This window comes from Apis dorsata, unplaced genomic scaffold (genome assembly GCF_000469605.1).
Source record: "Apis dorsata unplaced genomic scaffold, Apis dorsata 1.3 scaffold_820, whole genome shotgun sequence".
Classification (NCBI taxonomy): domain Eukaryota; kingdom Metazoa; phylum Arthropoda; class Insecta; order Hymenoptera; family Apidae; genus Apis; species Apis dorsata.
In genome coordinates this window covers 156,587-176,385 of record NW_006263955.1, presented here as the reverse complement: position 1 = coordinate 176,385, position 19,799 = coordinate 156,587, and the positions used below count along the sequence as shown (strand labels likewise).

The window sequence follows — 19,799 nt, the reverse complement described above, 5'->3', positions numbered from 1 at the left end:
TATATATATATATATATATACATATACATATTTGTTCTTAATCTTAATTGTTAATAAATATCATATTATTGTTACCTCTAATTGGAAATATTTTGCCAGAAGCATATAATAGTAAAATTTCTATTTTTATTATTTTGATATAAAGATTTTTCAAAATATTGTCGTTCAATTCATGCAATATGATTCATGGAATAGCTAAGTAATGTAATATGAACGATTGAATTATTTTAACAAGATTATAAATCGACTAATCCATATTGTTTACTGTAAATCTTATTTTTATTGTAAATGATGATAATAATAATAGTAGTAGTAATAATAATAGTAGTAGTAATAATAATAATTAATAATAATACATGGACTTCCAGACATTTTAGCAGTCATTTTTTAATATGTACTAATATTTTCAGATTTTTGAAATTACAATCTATAAATTTGTACAATTATATAAATATGAAGTTCTAAAATATTTATTTTTACACATTTTTACACTTTTTGTCTCGAGATTATTAATACTGCACCAGAATTCGTTAAGCCTAACTGGTTTTCAAAGCATGTATTTATAATAATAATTTAAGGTGAATATATATATATATTTTTTATTATATATTTATTGTATAAATTAATTTTCATTTTGTAAATATATATATTCACTTTCAGTTATTCTTTTTTTTCTGCGACTTAAGAATTCGGATGGTCTAGGCAATGATTATATTAAACATGAATTAGGTGAATACAAACAAATATAATCAAATTTACATAATCATATAAATATATATTTATTAACTAATTCTAAAATTATATGCTTGAATTCATGTCTAGTGTAACTGTTGTTGAATAATAAATAATTTGTTTGACCATAATTTTTAAGAATTCTTCAGAGTCGTATGTCGTTTTATGGATCGGATTAAATCGAATCATGTCGATATCCGTTCCTATTCAGTTCGGATTAACGTAGGTGCAGTTTCATAGAAATTCCTCGTGTATATCACGTATATCGCGTTTATATTGTAAATTGCGAAATAAAATAAATATGTGTATATGTATATTTAATGTTTATTATAATAAATACAACATATTGAATTAACTGATCGAAAATTTTCTATGTGCATTATTATATCTTACACACAATCTTATTAATTTATTTATTATCATGCTCTTTTTTAATATGTTAATAATAAAATGTATCTATATGTACGGAATTTTTAATAATAAATATATTAATCACATAGAATTATTTTCTAAAATAATTACTTTTTTTTATAATGAAGACATTGCAAAAAAATTTGTGAAATAAACATATCAATATCATTATAATATTCTAATTAATCTTGTATGATGAATCATTTTTCAATATATTTTTATATAAAATGAGACAAATACAGATTTATTCGTTTGATTCTTTGTTATGCAGTTATATTTTTATATATTTTAGAATGAATGCAGTGATGTATACATGAAAAATACGTGTCTACAAAATTATGTACAAAACATAATTTATAATTTAAATGACAGAATTATTTTAAAAAAGAAATAAATTGATTTTCTTCTTAATTTGATATTTATAAGAAAATATTAATAATTTTGATAAAATATTAATAAAATTCTCCATGAATTTCATATATTAATATTCATTGACGTATATATATTAATAGATGTAATATATATTAACAAATAATATAATATAATAAATGTGCCTCTATAATCAAATTTTATAATTTTTTAATGTGTAAATTTAATACCATAATATTTCTAAAGTTTAAATTACATCATACAACCCGTAGACGATGTTGCGAAAGAACAACGTTTTAGAGAACATAATGTTGCGAAAGAACAATTGCCGCTTTTTAGAGTGTAATATATAAATATTTAGAAATGTTTTAAGAATATACAATGTTTTCTAAAAATACTAAATATATTCTTAAATTTATTTTAAAAGCAGCATTTTTTCTTTTTGCATCATCTTACATTAAATATTACTTATTTTTACAAAGTTCGAAAATAAAATTTTTTCAATTGTATCAAAATGTATCAATTTTCAAACGATTCTATAAACCGAATTTCAGACGAGCTATTAAAACTACTTAAATTATATTACATTCGTATTCTTCTACTTCAAAACTATACTTCAGAGACCAGATCAAACTCGTGTATATATGAATGTATATTCGATGTAAAACTCCACAATTGAAATTAAAAAAAAAAAGAAATGAGTATAAAACATTTTATTACTAACACATATTATTTAAAAAAGATTATTTAACGGATAATTTCATTTATAAAAGTATCTTTATATAAAAATTACTAAATATATTTTTTTTTATATTGAACATTCTTAACATACAATTATTTACATCATATTTTTTTCACTTACTCATATTTGCAAAACTTGTTTCTTCATTTATGTAGCATTATTAATATGTATGTTTAAATAATAGAAATCACTAGCAAAAAAATTTACAGATGCTACCAAAATTCTTTCCATATTTAAAATAATTTCACAGTTTTTTTTTCATGTAACAATCCAAGTAATTCACTAGAAACAAAAAAAATAAAATAGAAAATTAAAGAACTATTAATAAACATTTTACAAAATTTCTTAAATTATAAAGAGAATTAAAATTAAAATTGAGAGAATAATGTAATAAAAAAAATTGTGGAATAATTAATTAAAATAATTTAAAAAATATTCAAAGAAGAATTTTAATAAAATATATCGATTTATATATTTTTATAAATTTTTTAATATATTTAATAATTCAAATATATATTTATTAATTGCAATTATATATATTGCAAATTGAAAGTAATTGATTATTGATTAGAGATAATTTAATGCAAAACTTCAAAAATATTAATTCTTTACAATAAAAGAAAAATTTGTTGCAGGAAAGAAATAATTGGTAAATTTAATTTTATTTTTAAGAAAGCCTTACCATCCAGTAACATTTTCCGCAGCATCACAAGCACCTGTTAATTCATTAAAAGCCCTACCCTCACCACAATTTTGCAATCGTGGTCGGCCATTTACGCAAACATAGTACCGCTGACAATCCAGATTACTTCGGAAAAATTTGATTTCTCGTGTAGAAAGATCTTCTGGACAAACGAAGCCCAAGAATGCTATATGAAAAATATAAAATAATTGATAATTTCAAAATATAAATAATAATAATAATATAAAAAAAATTAGATTTTAATGTAATTTATAGTACAATGATGAATAGCACAAATTATAGTTTTTTTCTTATTAATTTTAAATTTCAAGATTTATTTTTATAATTTTATATTATATAATTTACTTTCTCAATTAAAAACAATTTTTTCAGATTTATGTAGAGATATATTAAGATATTTATATTGTGCATGATTATTGAAAAAAATTACCTTCAACATCGCAATCAGTAACTTGATCGGGCCAATCACAACGATAAGATTCTGAATTAAAAGCCAATCCTTCAGGACAATCAAAAATGTATCCCTTTCCGTCAGCACAATTCATAAATTGACCACAATTTTGCTTATCCCCAACCTTGAAATAACCATATTGATGAGGACAATCAGCAGTTGGTTGTGCAGGTTCTAAAAATTATTTTTTATTATTTATTATACTTAAATATAACTTAAATATAAAAAAAATAATATCTAATTAATAATATCAAAATAATACCAAATTTCGAAATTTTTTGATAATTTTGAAAAAATTAAATAAATAAATTATAAAAGAAGAAAGTAAAATTAATAAATAATATATATAAATTAATAAAAATATTATAAAAATGAAAGAAATAATAGAATTTTAAAATCAGTAAAGATTACATAGTATTATTTAAAATATGAAGTAATTTATCTTTTTTATTTTGATATTTTAAATCAATATCATTAAATATATAAAATAACAAATCAATATATGTATTTCTGAGAAAAATTATTAAAAATAATAAATCAATTTTTTTTTAATTTTCAGTTAATTAGATTAAAATTGAAGAAGATAGAAAATTGCATAATACTAACGTCGATTAGGTCTTCCCTCACAATTTACGTCTATTGGATATCCACAAGGATAATTGAATCTTGCTTCAGGACTAAATAGAAGTCCCTCGGGACATAATTTTTCTTCAGGGATACCGTCAATGCATTCTATGTAGGCATCACATTGAGACGAAATTGGAAATCGACCATTTCTTTCTGGACAGGATAATGAGGTTTGCTGTTTGCCATAGAAATTTACATTATCTTCTTGGTTTCGTTTTCCGACAAGAAGATGTTGAATCGCATCTAAAAAATAATAAAAAAAATTAATAATAAAAAAATATTAAAAAAATAATTTTTTTTATATGAATTTTCAATTTAAAATGTATTTATTTATATTAAAATTTTATTTTTTAAAAAAAATTTGAAATAATAATATGTTGAATATTAAAAAAAATATAATGCTTTATGTTTAAATGTCATGAAAAGATTATTAAAAATAAAATTTGATTGTTTAATATTTAAATATGAAATATCTATTTCAATATTATTTCGCCAGAGTTTCTCAATCAATGTCTTAAGAAATTATCTAATTTATTCTATCTTGTTTTACTTCTCATTTTGAATTGATTATATATTTTGTTACTTAATCATTTCTTAAAAAAAAAATTATTTATTTTAACATAATTTAATCTTGCATCATTTAGAAATTGATTTTAGAAAATTATACAATTCTTTTTTCAATTAAAAGTATTGTCATAATTAATTAAAAATTTAATTTTAATTTTATCTTTTTTAGATTTATAAAATTGAATATTTTTCTCAATTTTTTTTATATGATAAATACTGCACGTAAAAACTATCTTCTTAATTATTACTTCTAATTTTTTATCATTTTCTTTTTACATTCTTTATAAATTTTTTTTCTGTTATAAATATAAATAATTTTTTATTTTTTTCTTATTTGTAAATTTAAGAAGCTATTAAAAATATTAATTATTAATAGATTTTAATGATTGCAGAACTATTTTTACAAATTTTTGAATTGGAAACTCTGACTCGTTGCATAATGCAGCACCTTGAAGACGAAACCGGTCTCCGAATCGCGCGTGCTCATGCATTCGCGTCTACTATCGAAAAGCCTCGAATGGAGAAAGTTTAACGATGTGATTTGACCTCCGCACTTCTCTTTCTCTATCTCTATCTTACATGTAAGTTATATATTCACCTCTTTTGCAAACTCTCTAGATTATCTTTAGCTAAACTCGAAGCAGATTTAAATATACACATATAAATTTCTTTTTCTTTTAGCAGAATAAAATCCTTTTGCAGCATTCGGATTCAATGATTTATGTAATTTATTTTAATATAAATAATATATAACTTAATATAAATAATTCTCTATTCATTTGATAGAAAATAGAAAAATAAATTTTGTTTCACTTAATTTTTAAATTATTAGGCCAGATTAACATTATATATTTTAATTGAAATGAGAAATATAAAATATAGAATATATAAAAATAAATTATTAAATATTTTTATTAATATTATATATTCGCTATTTCTACTTGCAATAAAATCCTGATATTAGAATAAAAGTAGAATGATTATACTAAAGAACAATTTAATGGAATAATATCAATTTTTTAAATTTAAAAGAATTTTTTAGATAAAAAATAATAAGTTTAAAAATTGTAAAAAAAATTCTACAATTTCTATTTCTAATTATTAGTAATTATTAATAAAAATTCTAATTATGTCAAATGATAATAATGATGTTAATCAAATTTAATAATGATAAAATAGATCATTCTGTTAGGAAGAAGGAATGCTAGAAACGCAATACTGATCTTAAAAATCTGTGATTTTGATAATAAGAAAAAAAATTAATATGAGAGAATAAACAACGCAAAATGACACGATGATGCAACAACACCGATGAAAAGTTAAGTGGTACTGCTTCAACAATAGTGATGAATTTTAAACGTGACTATCTTTCGGGTAATTTTAAACCTTAACAAAATAACTTGTCACAGTTTATGTGAGCATACTGAAATTCCATTTAGTTTCTATGAAATCACTAAATCCAAAAATGAAACTACGGAGTATAAATTCTAATGTATATTGAAGTCATTAAAATTTTTGAAATCTTGAAAAGAATGATGAAATGTATATATATATATATGATCAATATTGAAGATACTCTAATTTATAAAGATCTAATTTATAAAGATTACTCTAATTTTATAAAATACTATTGAAAAGTTATTATCTTTTACGATATATTGAAAAAAATTATAACGAAAAGAAAACTATAGAATTTAAATTTTGAATAATTTTTATATTTTCATTCTATTCATAATTACTCTATATATTTCTATATCAAAATAATTGTTCCTATTTATAATAATTTTAAATATTACTATCTCTTATAATTAGAATTATAATTATAATTTATTATAATTCTATCTCTTATAATTCATTGCATACCAAAATATACAATGATATTTTTCTTTTTAAACATTTTTAAGATTAAAATTCAATGATAATGCATATATCAAATATACAATAAATATATATTGATTTATCAAATTAACATTTATCATAGTAATGAAATTATTATTTTATTTCTAAATAATTCTATATTATTATTTTATTTCTAAATAATTATTAGACATTTTTTGTTTATGTACATTTTTTTAATATAATTTTGTATATATTTATTATATATATATATATTATATATTATATATGCATAATATAATATATATATTCGAAGTAAATAAAATAAAAAAATTTAATTTTATTAAAACTTAATAAGACAAATTTATATAAATAAAAACTATTGGATCAATTAATTAAATATAATAAGAAGTATAATAATTGTAAAAATACACAAATCTTGAAAAACAATAATCAAACACATAGAAATTGCACAAGTGTTATTTGCAGAAGATTTATATTTTCACTTGTACTCACTGGATGACTTGTATTCGCAGCTCACAAAGTTAAGAATGCTGCAGGCAATCAATATACATATATGAACGATCGTCGTCGGGGTCATCTCGAGCTCTTGCTATCCCGCTCCCGAAATCAAAACTACCTGCCTCTTCTTCTTTGCAAGCTTTTATTATCTTCGCTCAACCACCACGCGTATTCATTCTGAGCATCTCAATTCCACTCGCTCTTTAGATTCTTTTCTCTTTCCTATTTTGTTAGTTAAAATCTTTGGAAAAATCATATTGTGCAAAATTATATTAAAAAAAATTAGATATATTGATATTTTATAATTAATTTAAATAAATTAATTTTTATGTATTATATTATATATATTTTAAATTATTTTAATTATAGTTCATGTAAATTAAAATTCATTTACATCGTAATGAATAATGAATAATAAATAAATTAATAATTAATAATACAAATAATTCCTTATAAATAATTGATTATCAATTAATTAACATCCATTATAATAGAATATGAATGTTCTTTAGTAATTATAAATGTCCTGTATTTTAGTTTATATTAGTTTATATTATAGCTTTTTATTTTATATTGAATAGTTGGTTTATATAGTTTATATTATATAGCTTTTTATTTTATATTGAATAGTTGGTTTTTCACATCAATAAGATTCATATTTTAAGAATTATTATAATTAGAAATATAGAAATACATATTTGAATATAAGTAAGTGTAAATACATATTAAATACATATAATATCCAACTTTTTTATATTGTTTTATTATTATAGAAGTTATATATATATAATATTATTATAGATAATTTGTAATGATAATTCATATGTTATTACAAAATTATTATTGTATTATTAATTATGAATAATCAATTATGAATTTTGCTGAATTTTTCGAATGAGATTATATTTTTATTTCTGTTTAAATTTTATTTAAAAGTAAATAAATATTATTTAATATATAATTCTTTTATATAATTATAATTTATCAATATCATTATGTATATATATGTTATTTTCATTAATACAAGATTTTTATACGTACAAATATGAGCAAGTTCTCCAAAATGGCGGCACTAATGTTATATCGTCTTGTTATTAAAAATAATTATATTAATGACATTTATGACATTCAAAATAGAATATGTCAAACTTTATAGATCATTCTTCTTCTAATATCTTTAAGAAAAAGGTTCGTAGGTGAGAGATATACAGAAACGAATAAAATGTCAAGGCTGTTTAATGGACGCCCGAGGCTCCTCTAACTACGGAACTGGGAACATCGTTCGATATTACGCAAGTTCTCAGTCTCTCTTCCAATCATTTTATATATGTTATTTATGCTTTCTTCTTCCACAAAGAAATTTTATGATGTTCGTCATTTCTTTTACTTCAGACAAATAAGAATAAATGAAATTCATGATTAGAAATATAATTCCGTTATCTTTTTCAGGAAAACTAATTGTATTCTAATTACATTATATCATTTGGATAATTGAAACAAAATAAACATAATAAATGGTATAAAGTATACGTAAATTAAAAGCAATTATGGAAAAACAGAGATGGAATAAAAATTGAAGAGAAAATAGAAGAAAAAAGTAGCGTAAGAAATGATCATTATTGCCATCTTTTTGGTATCAAAAATATATTTTCTAAAGCCGGATAAAGTAGAATAAGAATTGACTATTAACTTCATCTCTTAAGTACCAAAAATATTTCTTCAAAGAGAAGATAAGGTAGAGAGAGTCATCAGCACCATCTCTCGAAAATCAAAGATATTGTTTTGAAAGCAAGATAAAACAGAAAATTGAAATGAAACAGAGATAAAAAAAAGAATTAGTTACTAAGGCCATTTTTTAATTACCAAATACATTTCTTCAAAAAAACAAATAAAGCAAATATTGATTATTGATATCATTTTTTGAAAATCAAAAATATCTCTATAAATCATTTTCTTTAGGAGCTATTCGAAAAAAAGAGTTAATTTTCAATTTTTATTTTGTTCGTAAAAAAAAGTTTTTGTTACTCAGAAGATGGCGTTGGCAATTAATTCTCTATCTTTATCTTTTCTTTATGTGTATAATTTGCGGCACTCTGAAGATGGCGCTGATTTCATTATTTTTATCCTATATTTATCTTTCTCCTAGTAATAAATATTCTTATCTATATTCTTATCTATATTTACATTATGAATTTATGCATTCAAATTTATTTATTGTTTTCTTTGTTTAATTTATATATAATTTTATATTTTTATATGTTATTATATATTATATATTATATATTATTATACATTATTTATAGAATATTTCTGAAAATCTATATATCAAATATATTTTTTATATGTTCAATCTTTTTTTTTTTTTTTTGCTAAAAATGTAATATCTTCAAAGAATAAGTATGTTAAACGTAAATATTAAATACATATATACGTATATAAGAATATTAACTTCTAGAATAGAATTATGTATAATGATTAAAAAATTTTCTTTTAAATGTGTCAGCTTAAAGAAATAAATGATAAATATAAAATACATAAATATATTAAATTCCAAAAAATTTTGTAATTTTTTCTCAGTTATGTTCTCCTGTTATAAGATTGTAGAATTCAATTAAAAACTTTAAATCTGAAAAATTTAAAAAATTTTAAAACCTATTAATTATTGAGTATTTAGTTGGAAATTTTTCTAATTTTTTAATTTTACAATTTTGTATTAGAAGAACATCATCAAATATATATCAAAATACATATTAAAATATAACGAATAGGCAAAATTTTTTTAAAAATTTTCTGGACCGTTATTTTTTACTGGATTTTTTTTCAATTTTCTTTAGTTTCCTTAATTTCTTAAGTAATTTTATACCATTTGCATATTTGCATATTACAATTATCTTTTACGATATTGAATAATTTTTACGATTTTTTTTTTAATTCTAGAAGTACTCATCATTTGAATATTTATATATTCAATAGCTATCACAGGGTACATGTAGATATATACCGAAAATAAATTTTCTTTCATTATTTATTATATAAATAAATATTTAATATCTTTTAATCTCTTGTTAATTTTCTCATAAATTAAATTTTAATAAAAATTTAATCTTCCAGCGAGGCAATTATTCAGCCTATTTAAGTGTCTCACAAGTGACAGGAAGATCTGATCCCGATATCATGGAGAGGTGTATCACAGAGAAGGAACGTTGCCTGTAACTGTTTCTACATCCGACGTGGCGTGTGAAACGAACGAGCTAAAGGGACCGATGCAACAAGAGACTAGGAGTGCCTTTCTAATGTCACGGAAGGAGTTACCTTTAAGTATCGTTGATGTCGAATCACAGGATTCGTTAGATTGGGGGAGAGGTTCCGATAATGAGAGAATGGTCGAAGATATCTATTGTTCTATTACATCTTATACCCTTCTTACTCATTTTTTCCAACAGCCAATATATTGTATTACGATATTTCTTTAAACATTATGATCATATATGATCATATATATCAGCGATATATCATTAATTTTTGAGAGGCTTGAATAAAAATAATGATATGCTATATAAATGATTATTGATAAAATTGAAATTATATGTATCTTATTATAATAAATAGAAAATATCAAACGTTGTTTGATTGATTTTTCTGTAGCAATAGAAATAAATTTCATTCTATGAAAATCATATGATATTTATCACTTTATTTATATTTGTGAATGCACATTTGTAATGCTGTGGTCATAATTTCTCTAAAGACAAGTCCCGTATGTGACCAATGTGAAAGCAATTCTAAAATTATTGTAGCTCGTAAAGGGGACAGTGATTACCCTAGCACCCCTGCTGATTATTCTCTTAAATTATTGGTAACATGATTATGTGAATAATCTGCGCAATCCTTTCTTAACTTTCATTTAAGAAACTTTACAACACCTCTTGAAAAAAGGAAAAAAATTTATGAAAGTAGAATTTATTATAGGTTATTTTTTAATAAGTTAATTTGAAAATTCATGAAAGAATTATAAAAATATTAATAATATCATTAAATTTAAATTATTATTATAATTATTATATAATTCGTATTTATATAATTGGAATACTATTAGTTTATCTAATTATAGGATATTTGGTGATTGTGTTGCAGACTTGATGTCTATATCATTCTTTCTTAGAAGATTCATATGAATAAGACATACAAAAGCTCGTCAATATGCATTCAGTTGAAGCATCAGAAAGAAACTGAACGTCTTTTGTGAAAGTTACGAGTCCTTGACCTAATAATCTGGATAAGAAGATATTAATAAAATATAGGGTGATTATATTAGCATCATTTTTTTTTTAAATAAATTTATGTCTTCTAGAGGGATGAAATTATACAAATTTTACTTTGAATATATACAAAATAGCTATGAATATGAATAATTTTGGAATTGTTCAAGTAATTGAATAATGAATGTTGGATATTCTAGTAATATTAATTAGAATTAATTAGAATTACAATATGTTAATTAAATGCACCAAATAACATACAACGTTCTTCTTCCGTTTTTTGAAATATAATGAAAATGCAATGGCAACTATTCTGACCTAATTTTACATAATTAATAATTAGACGCTTCGTTAAAATTATATTGTATAATTAATAGCAGGTTAATATTTTTATTAGTTTTGATATATCATTCGATATTTTTATTTTATAATTTTGAAATCTTTATTATGTTTCGTTTGTCAAATTTTAATATTTCTAATTTATAATAAATTTCCAAATATTATAATAAATAATAAAATTCCAAAAATTTTCATAGAAATATTTAAATTGGATTCTAAATATTGCATTTATTTATAAGCACTAATTTGTATATTCTCATTTTAACAAAATTATTTATATATCTCTAATATTCTTAAAATATGTAATTAGCTATCAGGTAAAGAATTAATATTTTTAAATTATCAATTCTTTTAAATTTTCATAAATTGCAAATTATTTCTTAGTATTTTATATTTCTTTTATTATGTTTTTTGTATTTTTTTTTTTTTTTTTTTTTTTTTTTTTTTTTTTTTTTTTTTTTTTTTTTTTTTTTTTTTTTATTACATTTCACTATCTCTAATTTCATAATTTTCTTACAGATTTTCTTCAAATAATTTTATGCAACCAATCCAAGCGCACATCTAACTAAGCAAAGGGGTGAATCCAATCCTATTCTCTAACCTTCCTTTGCGATGACCTTAGCCAACCGCTCATCATTCCACCAAGCACGTATTGCTCGGCTGATTTGCATAAGACCGGAGTAAGTATCGAGCGAACGCGAGGTCGAATCGTATACGAAAGCAACATGTGCTTCGACAGATCGAGCTCTTGCTTTACGGCCATGATCCGGCTAATACATGTACACACCTCCCTCTATACTGCACTGTAAATTTTATTCGCATCCTACAAAGATCAAATTAGCCTCTCAGGAATATATTCTGCCTCTTAGCAATTTCTTTCTTCGTTTGTGTTTCATGGCTTTTTATCTATCTGAACGAAAATTCAATTGTTCTTCCAGCATTCTTTTTTAAGTAATTTTTTTCAATATTCTTTTATTTTTTCATTATTTTTTTTGAATATTTTCAAATTTTCTTAATTGATTTAATTATATTAACTTTTATTGATATAATTAATATTAAAAATTGAGAATTAATTTTCACATAAAATATAAAATGCTATGCTAAAATGTAAAAAATATATTTAAATTATTAGTAATGATTTTATTATATTAGTTTATAAGACAGTATAGTAAAATCTTTTTTTTATCTTAACATTTAGAAAATAATGAATTTTTTAGGAAAATTAATTTTTTCTGCAAATAACTTAGTTTTTAATATTTTTTAAATTTTTAAATCTTATTTATAATAAGTTTAATTGAGGAAATAATAAATTTTTTATTTACTAATTATATAAAAAAATATTAATATTTCTACTTTTTTCTTTATTATTTTGTAATTATAAAAAATATATAAAATCTTGATTACAATATTACAAAAAAAAATTTATTTTTAATGAATTTTATTTTTTTATTTAAAACTAATATTAGAATTGGCACAAAAAGTCATCAGTTTACCATAAATAGAAGAAGAGAAAGCAATGAAGGGGTTGAAAGGCAAAAACGCTTAGCGAGTCACGGTTTACAGCTATCGAAATTCGATTTCGTAATGATTCTGTTCAGTATTGTGTTCTTTGACACGAGATCAGCTGATTGCTATTTTAACGCGCAAGAAGCAATCAGATTTCAGCGAGACCTTTTCAAGTCTATGAACAGGCCACACACACGCCATTTTATAGTTATCTTGGCCAATTTGTTCACAAAAAGACGATTTAAATCATAGATGAAACCACTCAATTGATGTTATTCTTCTTTCAAAAAAATTCTTTCTGAAAAGAAAAAATTAAAATTAGGATTGAAAGATTAATGTAGTATTTTTTAAAAATTCTCATCATAATATTGTAAAATTTCAGAAACTAAACAACAATCAACTTTCTTTTTTAATAGTTTTAATGGAAAAAGAAATTTAACTTTCATATGATTTCTATGAGTCAAAAAAGAAAAATTAAATATGATATTATCTTCTTTATGTTTTTTCAAATTTTTTCATATTCCATAAACTTGTTACAATTCAGTCCTATTATTGTTAGGTTATGAAATTAAATTAGTTTAGAAATTAATCATAAAATTTAAGAGTGCTTAACATTAATAGAAATAGTGATTAGGATAGAAATACGTATACGCGAGTATATTCTCTTTGGAAAAAAGTGTCAAGTTCGTGCGAAATTAGATAGTTTATTAGATACCTCTCGATAAGGGAATACAATACTCACTAACAGAATACTACAGCGGACCTCGTATAATAGCAGGATGTTTATGCTTCGCGCGAGTCGTAAATTTAAGGGACATATGTACGATAAAGTTGCCAACCGAGTACTTTAAATGAAAATCATTAAAACAGTGTTTCCCAAATTTCTGTCTTCATCATTTAATATCCACATCAGTATATAAAATTTTTTTACATGTATTATTAGTATTTGTAAATGTTCTTTTAAATCTTTAATAAAATTTGAATACTTTTGAAAATTTCTTTTAATCTTAAAACTTCAAAATGTTTTGTAAAAAGGCTGTTTATGTTTTGTAAAAAGAAATTCATAATAAAATTATGAAATTTAAAAAAAAAAAACTTGATTTAATATATTCAGATTCACGAATAAATTATATATATTTTGATGATAATAAATATTTGATAATTGTAAAATATTATTCTAATATGCAAGAGATACAATACAATATTCAAAATATTGAAGTATGTTGAGAAGCACTGCATTAGAATAATACGCAATAGTAAGAACGAGGATTATCTGTGGATATTAGATTTTCTCAAACGAGACCTCATTAGACTTCTCGTTCTAATGTTTGAGCTCATTAAACCTGATTTTCAATATGATTACTACTATAAATCATTCTTATTTTCATGCATAGATGGCGCAGGAAATAAATTAGAAACCCGCCTTCCGGTTGAAGTACATATTCAAATTCTTTTCGTTATAAAAGTTCCAATCAATTAATTAAGTCAAGATAAAGTGAATTTTTTCATTAAAGAAACATAATGTGTACGCTTTCATATATTTTTTATTTGAACAATCTTTTTAATTTTTTTTATATAATTTCAGGAACAAGACAGCGGTTATGTGATTTTTATATTTCTATATTTAAAGAAATCTTTGACACATGCTCCTTTATATGCAATATTAGCACTCATTATTCACTTTTTTGTCATCTGCGATTACATGGTTCAGTAGTGAGTGACGAGGATGCTGTAATAGTGACGAATAATAAATTACTAATTCTCGTAATTTCATAGTACCAACTTGTTAGACACCTTCCGCTAAAGCTCTCGAAGACGTATTATAACACATTTGTATAATTTGCTAGCTGAAAAATCAAGAACAGAAATTCTCTTTCTTTTTTACAATGAAAGGTATTTTAATATAATTTTAAAGTATTTAACTGCTTAATTTTACAATTTTGCTATACAATATTTCCAATTTTCTTATTTTGTATAGTAGAACATTTGCAAACATATTTATTGTTACAGTAGTCAAATTTTTCAATAGATATCAGAAAAGATAAAAAAGATAAAAAAGATTACAATTACTTAACATTTTCCATTTAAATCACTAACTTACGCCATCGCAATTTGTACTACTTTTAGCAACGTGACTATATCATATATTAATACTACTGAGAAGCTAATCTCACAAAATAAGATTAATTCCATTTGATATAATATTACCATTATTAAACGATCCATTTTATAAGATTATTATTATATCAATGTATTATTATTTTTCATGCATTTTATAGTTTATTGCACACATATATATATTAATCAATTATAATATATAATATATAATATATATCAATTATAATAAAAGTTAAATTAGACCAAATATTATTTTTCCATATTATACAATTGATTATGTATATTTTCAAATTAATATTGCCAAGAAGTAATTTTTTCTTAGTCTCAATGTTGTGTTGCTTCATTTCCATTACCATACAATTCAATAACAATGACTCCTTTTGATTTACGCTGGAAATTCTCTTGCAAAAGAGTGTTTGACTACTTACTTGCGAATTGTAATTGTTAATTAACATTGTTATAGATATGGAAGACATGTGGAAGATTGTATCAATTGTCGACGCGTTTAATAATTCCAGAATCTCGTCATTCGTTCGATTAATTCCATTGATCTGATCGAATCTGATTAGGTAATAATATTGAATATGATGCATGCCTTCGAATTCCGTGACTTTTAACGCTATTCTTCATTTGCCAAAGAAATATCCTCTTTGTAATAATATAAAAATAAGGCCCACGCGAGGCAAAAGGAAATTATGATTGATTTATAGTTGCAATTATAATTTAAAGGCGTTCGAGATCCAGCATAAAAACGCATAATTATAGATGCAGTGATGGGTCATTTGTAACGTGATTGTGACCTGACTGCTATTTGTTTCAGTTCATGTAATATTCTTAAATGAAATAACATACTGGTATCATTTATTGGTAGTATTTGGCATTCTAATATTTTTTAGATCAATTGATTCTTCTTATCATTGAATTGTAAAATTGAAATTTACTGAAAGGCTTTTTGAGAATACAATTAATTTTATAGGATTTTTTGTATAATGTCAATTTTATAATTGCTTGCAAGATTATTTAATGTTAATGAAATTAATGAAGTTAATAAACTAATTATCTGAGAATTTGACATAATTAGAAATTTTAATAGATATTATCTTTAATTTTTTTAAACTTGTCATATCATTGTAAAGTACTTTGATTAGATTAAAGTTTTTTCTATAGTTAGAATTAGATTACTCATAATTAGATTATAGATATTTATGCAAAATAAAATTTTGTTGAATATGATTAAAAAAGTACAATTTACATAAAATTTACTTTATTTTTCAAATATCATAATGATATCATTATACTTTAAATATTTTATATTGCTTTGCTTTTTATCATGTGCATTCTGTAGATTTCCACATTTAAACATTTGCATAAACGCATCAGCAATCTATTTATAATCCATTTTAATTTCTATATCTCAAGTACTTCTATATCTCAAGTATCACGAAATAATTTAAAGATCCCAGCTTTTAAGTTCTTGAAACGTAGTTTGTAATAGATCAACCAATTTACTGATAGAATTGGTATGATTCTTTGATATATTAATAGCAGATATCTCATTCGAAATTCGCCGGATGTCTTGTCGGCGTTCTTTGTTTCAGCCCTTTTTCATCCGTTTACAAAGCGATGGGAACAATTTGATATTTTTCATTCGGCTTTCATACATAGTATGTCCGTTACGGTATACCGGTTATAATCTCATTGTTGGCCTGTAAATTATGCCATTTCGTTTTCAGTCTTTCTGCTCTCGCTCTAACAGCGATTCAATGATAGATCCTGTTAACGATACGTCTGGTATAAAGACGGTGATGATTACGAAAACTTTACTCCTACTGAAAGAAAAGAAATCGATAATTCTTCGGGTAATCATGGCTATGCTATGGATTCTATGATTTTCCAATAATTTCTGCAAATATTGGTAAATCTTGGACAAATCAAATTTATTGATGATCAATAGTATTATTGATTTTGTAATCCTGATTATATTAAACTAATATTGATTATTATTAAGTAATGCTACTATATTGATTGTAATATTGATTTACTGTTACTAAATACGTAATTATATATAGGTTTAATATTAATATTAATTGATATTATAATTTTATGTTATGATTCTATAATTTTTTATAATTTTTATTGATAAGCGATTTTAAAACGATTCTAATTTATGAAACAATATATAATATCTTTATATTTTTTTTTATTTATTATTACACTATTGAAAATTCATTGATGATATATCAAAAAGATTTGAATAAAAATTGATTTTCTTCTTTATTATAATACTTTTAAAGAAATACAGTTTTTTTACAATGATTCATTGAAATTGGCATTCTGCAATATTCTTTAAACAAGTGTTCTTCAATTAATATATCCAAGTTGGTAATCCCTCTTTGTTGTGCAAGCATAAATGATCCTCTTCTCTTATAACAGATGTTAGAAGATCCTATAATGTAGAAGTATTTCATAATAACTTTCTCCTTTTTATGATTATTAAAACTCGGTCAAGGGTTCTTCCATCAACCCCTATAATTTAAACATCAACTTACTTAAGGATAAATGTTATATTTATTATTATATATAAAAAATTAACGATTATGTAATATCTTAATAGCGAGCGAAAAGTTATTTTAAATTATTATGGCAATATTGATTTAACGCTTCAATGATTTTGTCTAGCGTAATTTTTAAGATGTAAGTGTAAATGCTAAAAAATTATTTTGTGTATAAAAGATCTCAATCTTCCAATTACGCAATACAATTGCAGTAATCCTCGAAACGAGTTTAATGACACAGAACTCATTCTATTTAAAAGTTATGTAATTATAAATAGAGATGGTACAGAGAAGCATTATTAAACAGACTTTCCATGGCTTTGTGCCATACTGCTGCTCTTAATGACGTTAAGACATTTAACTCATTTCACTTAAAATGAACCTGCCCTTTGATCTTCTTGAAAACATAAATCATTTTATAGTGTTTGATGTCATCTAGCTTTTGCCCTGTAATGCAACATTTTACAGTGATTAATTGTTGAAATAATCTGTTTGATATAATTGTAATTTTATTTATACATTATTGTTATATTCTATTTTATAAGTATAAATATATTTTTTTATTTTATTTTGCTATTTGATATATATATTTATTTATTAATCAAAAATTGTTTTTTTTATTATCTTTCATAATATTGACACATTGTAAATAATATTAAATAAAATTTAATGTGCAAACTCAAAGTGCACACTTAATAAATGTCAAACTGTTGTTTCTTATTGAAGCCTATATAAAACTTATTATAATTCCAGATGCTGAAGATGAAACCACATTCCTCGTGCCACTTAATAGCAATGAAAGAACGTCTAATCGTTCTATTCGGTAGACGTCTCTGATCATCTCGACTACTATTTTGCGAGGCTTGGAATTGTATGGTAATCGTACTATTCAAAATAGTGCTACTCATCGCCATGTTCACTCTTTTTATCGATGAAATCAATTTCAATTGATGAACAATCATAGCACATTATTGCCATTTCATTCTGTTCGCGTTATCGTAAAGACATAAGATATAATGTTTCTAATATGTTTTATTAATTACTAATGGTAACTAATTATTTTAATCTTACTGCATGAAATACTTCATGATTAGAATCTTGGAGAAGTCAAGTTCAAACAAGATTATTTTCATTTTTTCAAATACTTGTAAATAACATTTAAAGGCTAATTATAATATAATATTATAGCTTTAAGTGTTATTGTTGGATCATAATAATATAAATTCTAATTAAAACTATAAAATATATTAGAATTAATGTTTTTATAGTTTTAAAGCTATATAAATTAAAAAATAAAGTTTCCATAAAAGTATAATACCACCAACAATGTTACAAAACAATTCAATGATGTAAATTGTTTGAAAGAATATTGCAAAATTGAAATGTTCCATTATAACACAATATTAATCCTCAATGCTAAAATTTCTCTTTTTTTTTCATTCAATTTCAGAATTTCTTCTCTGATGGATGCTAAAGGGTTAATAGTTGATGATTGTTCAACGAAGAAAACGTTCTTTCACGCGAGGTCAGAGAAGAAAAGAGGGCAGTAAAGATCAAGGTTCGTTGAATTAGATTCCATCTGATTTCGAAGTGCGTGACATTAACACCTCGCTTCTGGATCGAGCGCAATGCTCTCCTCAATGGATGCCAGCATTCTTCTTCTCCTTTTCTCTTCTACTCCCCATCGGTCGTCCTCGGCCGTCCTCTGCCCTGTTGTCCTTCCCTCTCCTTCGCAGCACATTGTGTTCGAGACATTCGTGACATTTCATCCTCCTCGATCTTAAAGTCTATGCTCCAAGATCGTTCTTCGCAGGTTACGTGATCCGTAATCCACTCTGCCTTGATACTAGTGATCGATCAGACTATTTTCTCAGTTAGGATTCTTGCAAAAATTTGTAAATAGGTTCCACGATATTTTGAAATTAAATAAAAGAAAAAATGAAGAAAAAAATTTTAAATGTTATACAAGGTCTTTGCGAAAGTTTGTAATTAGAGTTCCACAAGTAATTTTGAAATTAGAAAGAGATGGAAGAAAATGGAGAGAAAAATCTAAAGTATTAAT

General features: G+C 23.2%; 2 protein-coding genes and 1 long non-coding RNA gene across 4 annotated transcripts in view; 2 read left to right on the top strand and 1 right to left on the bottom strand.

The window, feature by feature from the left end:
* The window catches only part of LOC102675792 (secretin receptor-like), a 27,838-nt gene extending 24,376 nt beyond the window's left edge, over positions 1-3,462 (top strand). The window contains exon 13 of the mRNA XM_031513995.1: positions 3,330-3,462. Coding sequence (XP_031369855.1) covers positions 3,330-3,350 — 21 coding nt within the window. The 3' untranslated portion in view covers positions 3,351-3,462. The remainder of the gene's footprint in view (positions 1-3,329) is intronic.
* LOC102676117 (protein obstructor-E-like) lies at positions 2,322-7,172 on the bottom strand. Its single transcript, XM_006623180.2, has 5 exons — positions 6,955-7,172; positions 4,015-4,278; positions 3,388-3,582; positions 2,937-3,123; positions 2,322-2,536 (listed from the first exon to the last, which is right to left on the bottom strand). The coding sequence occupies exons 1-5, from the start codon at positions 7,037-7,039 to the stop codon at positions 2,488-2,490; spliced, it is 780 nt and encodes a 259-aa protein (XP_006623243.1). The 5' UTR covers positions 7,040-7,172; the 3' UTR covers positions 2,322-2,487.
* A 4,902-nt stretch (positions 7,173-12,074) lies between these two features.
* LOC102675662 overlaps positions 12,075-19,799 on the top strand; it is a 9,740-nt gene continuing 2,015 nt past the window's right edge. For both annotated transcript variants that reach the window (XR_004151525.1, XR_004151526.1), the window contains exons 1-3: positions 12,075-12,238; positions 18,491-18,613; positions 19,188-19,295. This is a non-coding gene — a long non-coding RNA (uncharacterized LOC102675662). The remainder of the gene's footprint in view (positions 12,239-18,490; positions 18,614-19,187; positions 19,296-19,799) is intronic.

Excerpts from the sequence above, each read along its gene's own strand:
- LOC102676117 (XM_006623180.2), bottom strand. The coding sequence starts at position 7,039 with ATGACCCCGACGACGATCGTTCATATATGTATATTGATTGCCTGCAGC. Across the intron at positions 4,279-6,954 it reads CTGCGAATACAAGTCATCCA|ATGCGATTCAACATCTTCTT; the intron begins GTGAGTACAAGT and ends ATTATTTTTTAG. Across the intron at positions 2,537-2,936 it reads GCGGAAAATGTTACTGGATG|TGAATTACTTGGATTGTTAC; the intron begins GTAAGGCTTTCT and ends TTTTGTTTCTAG.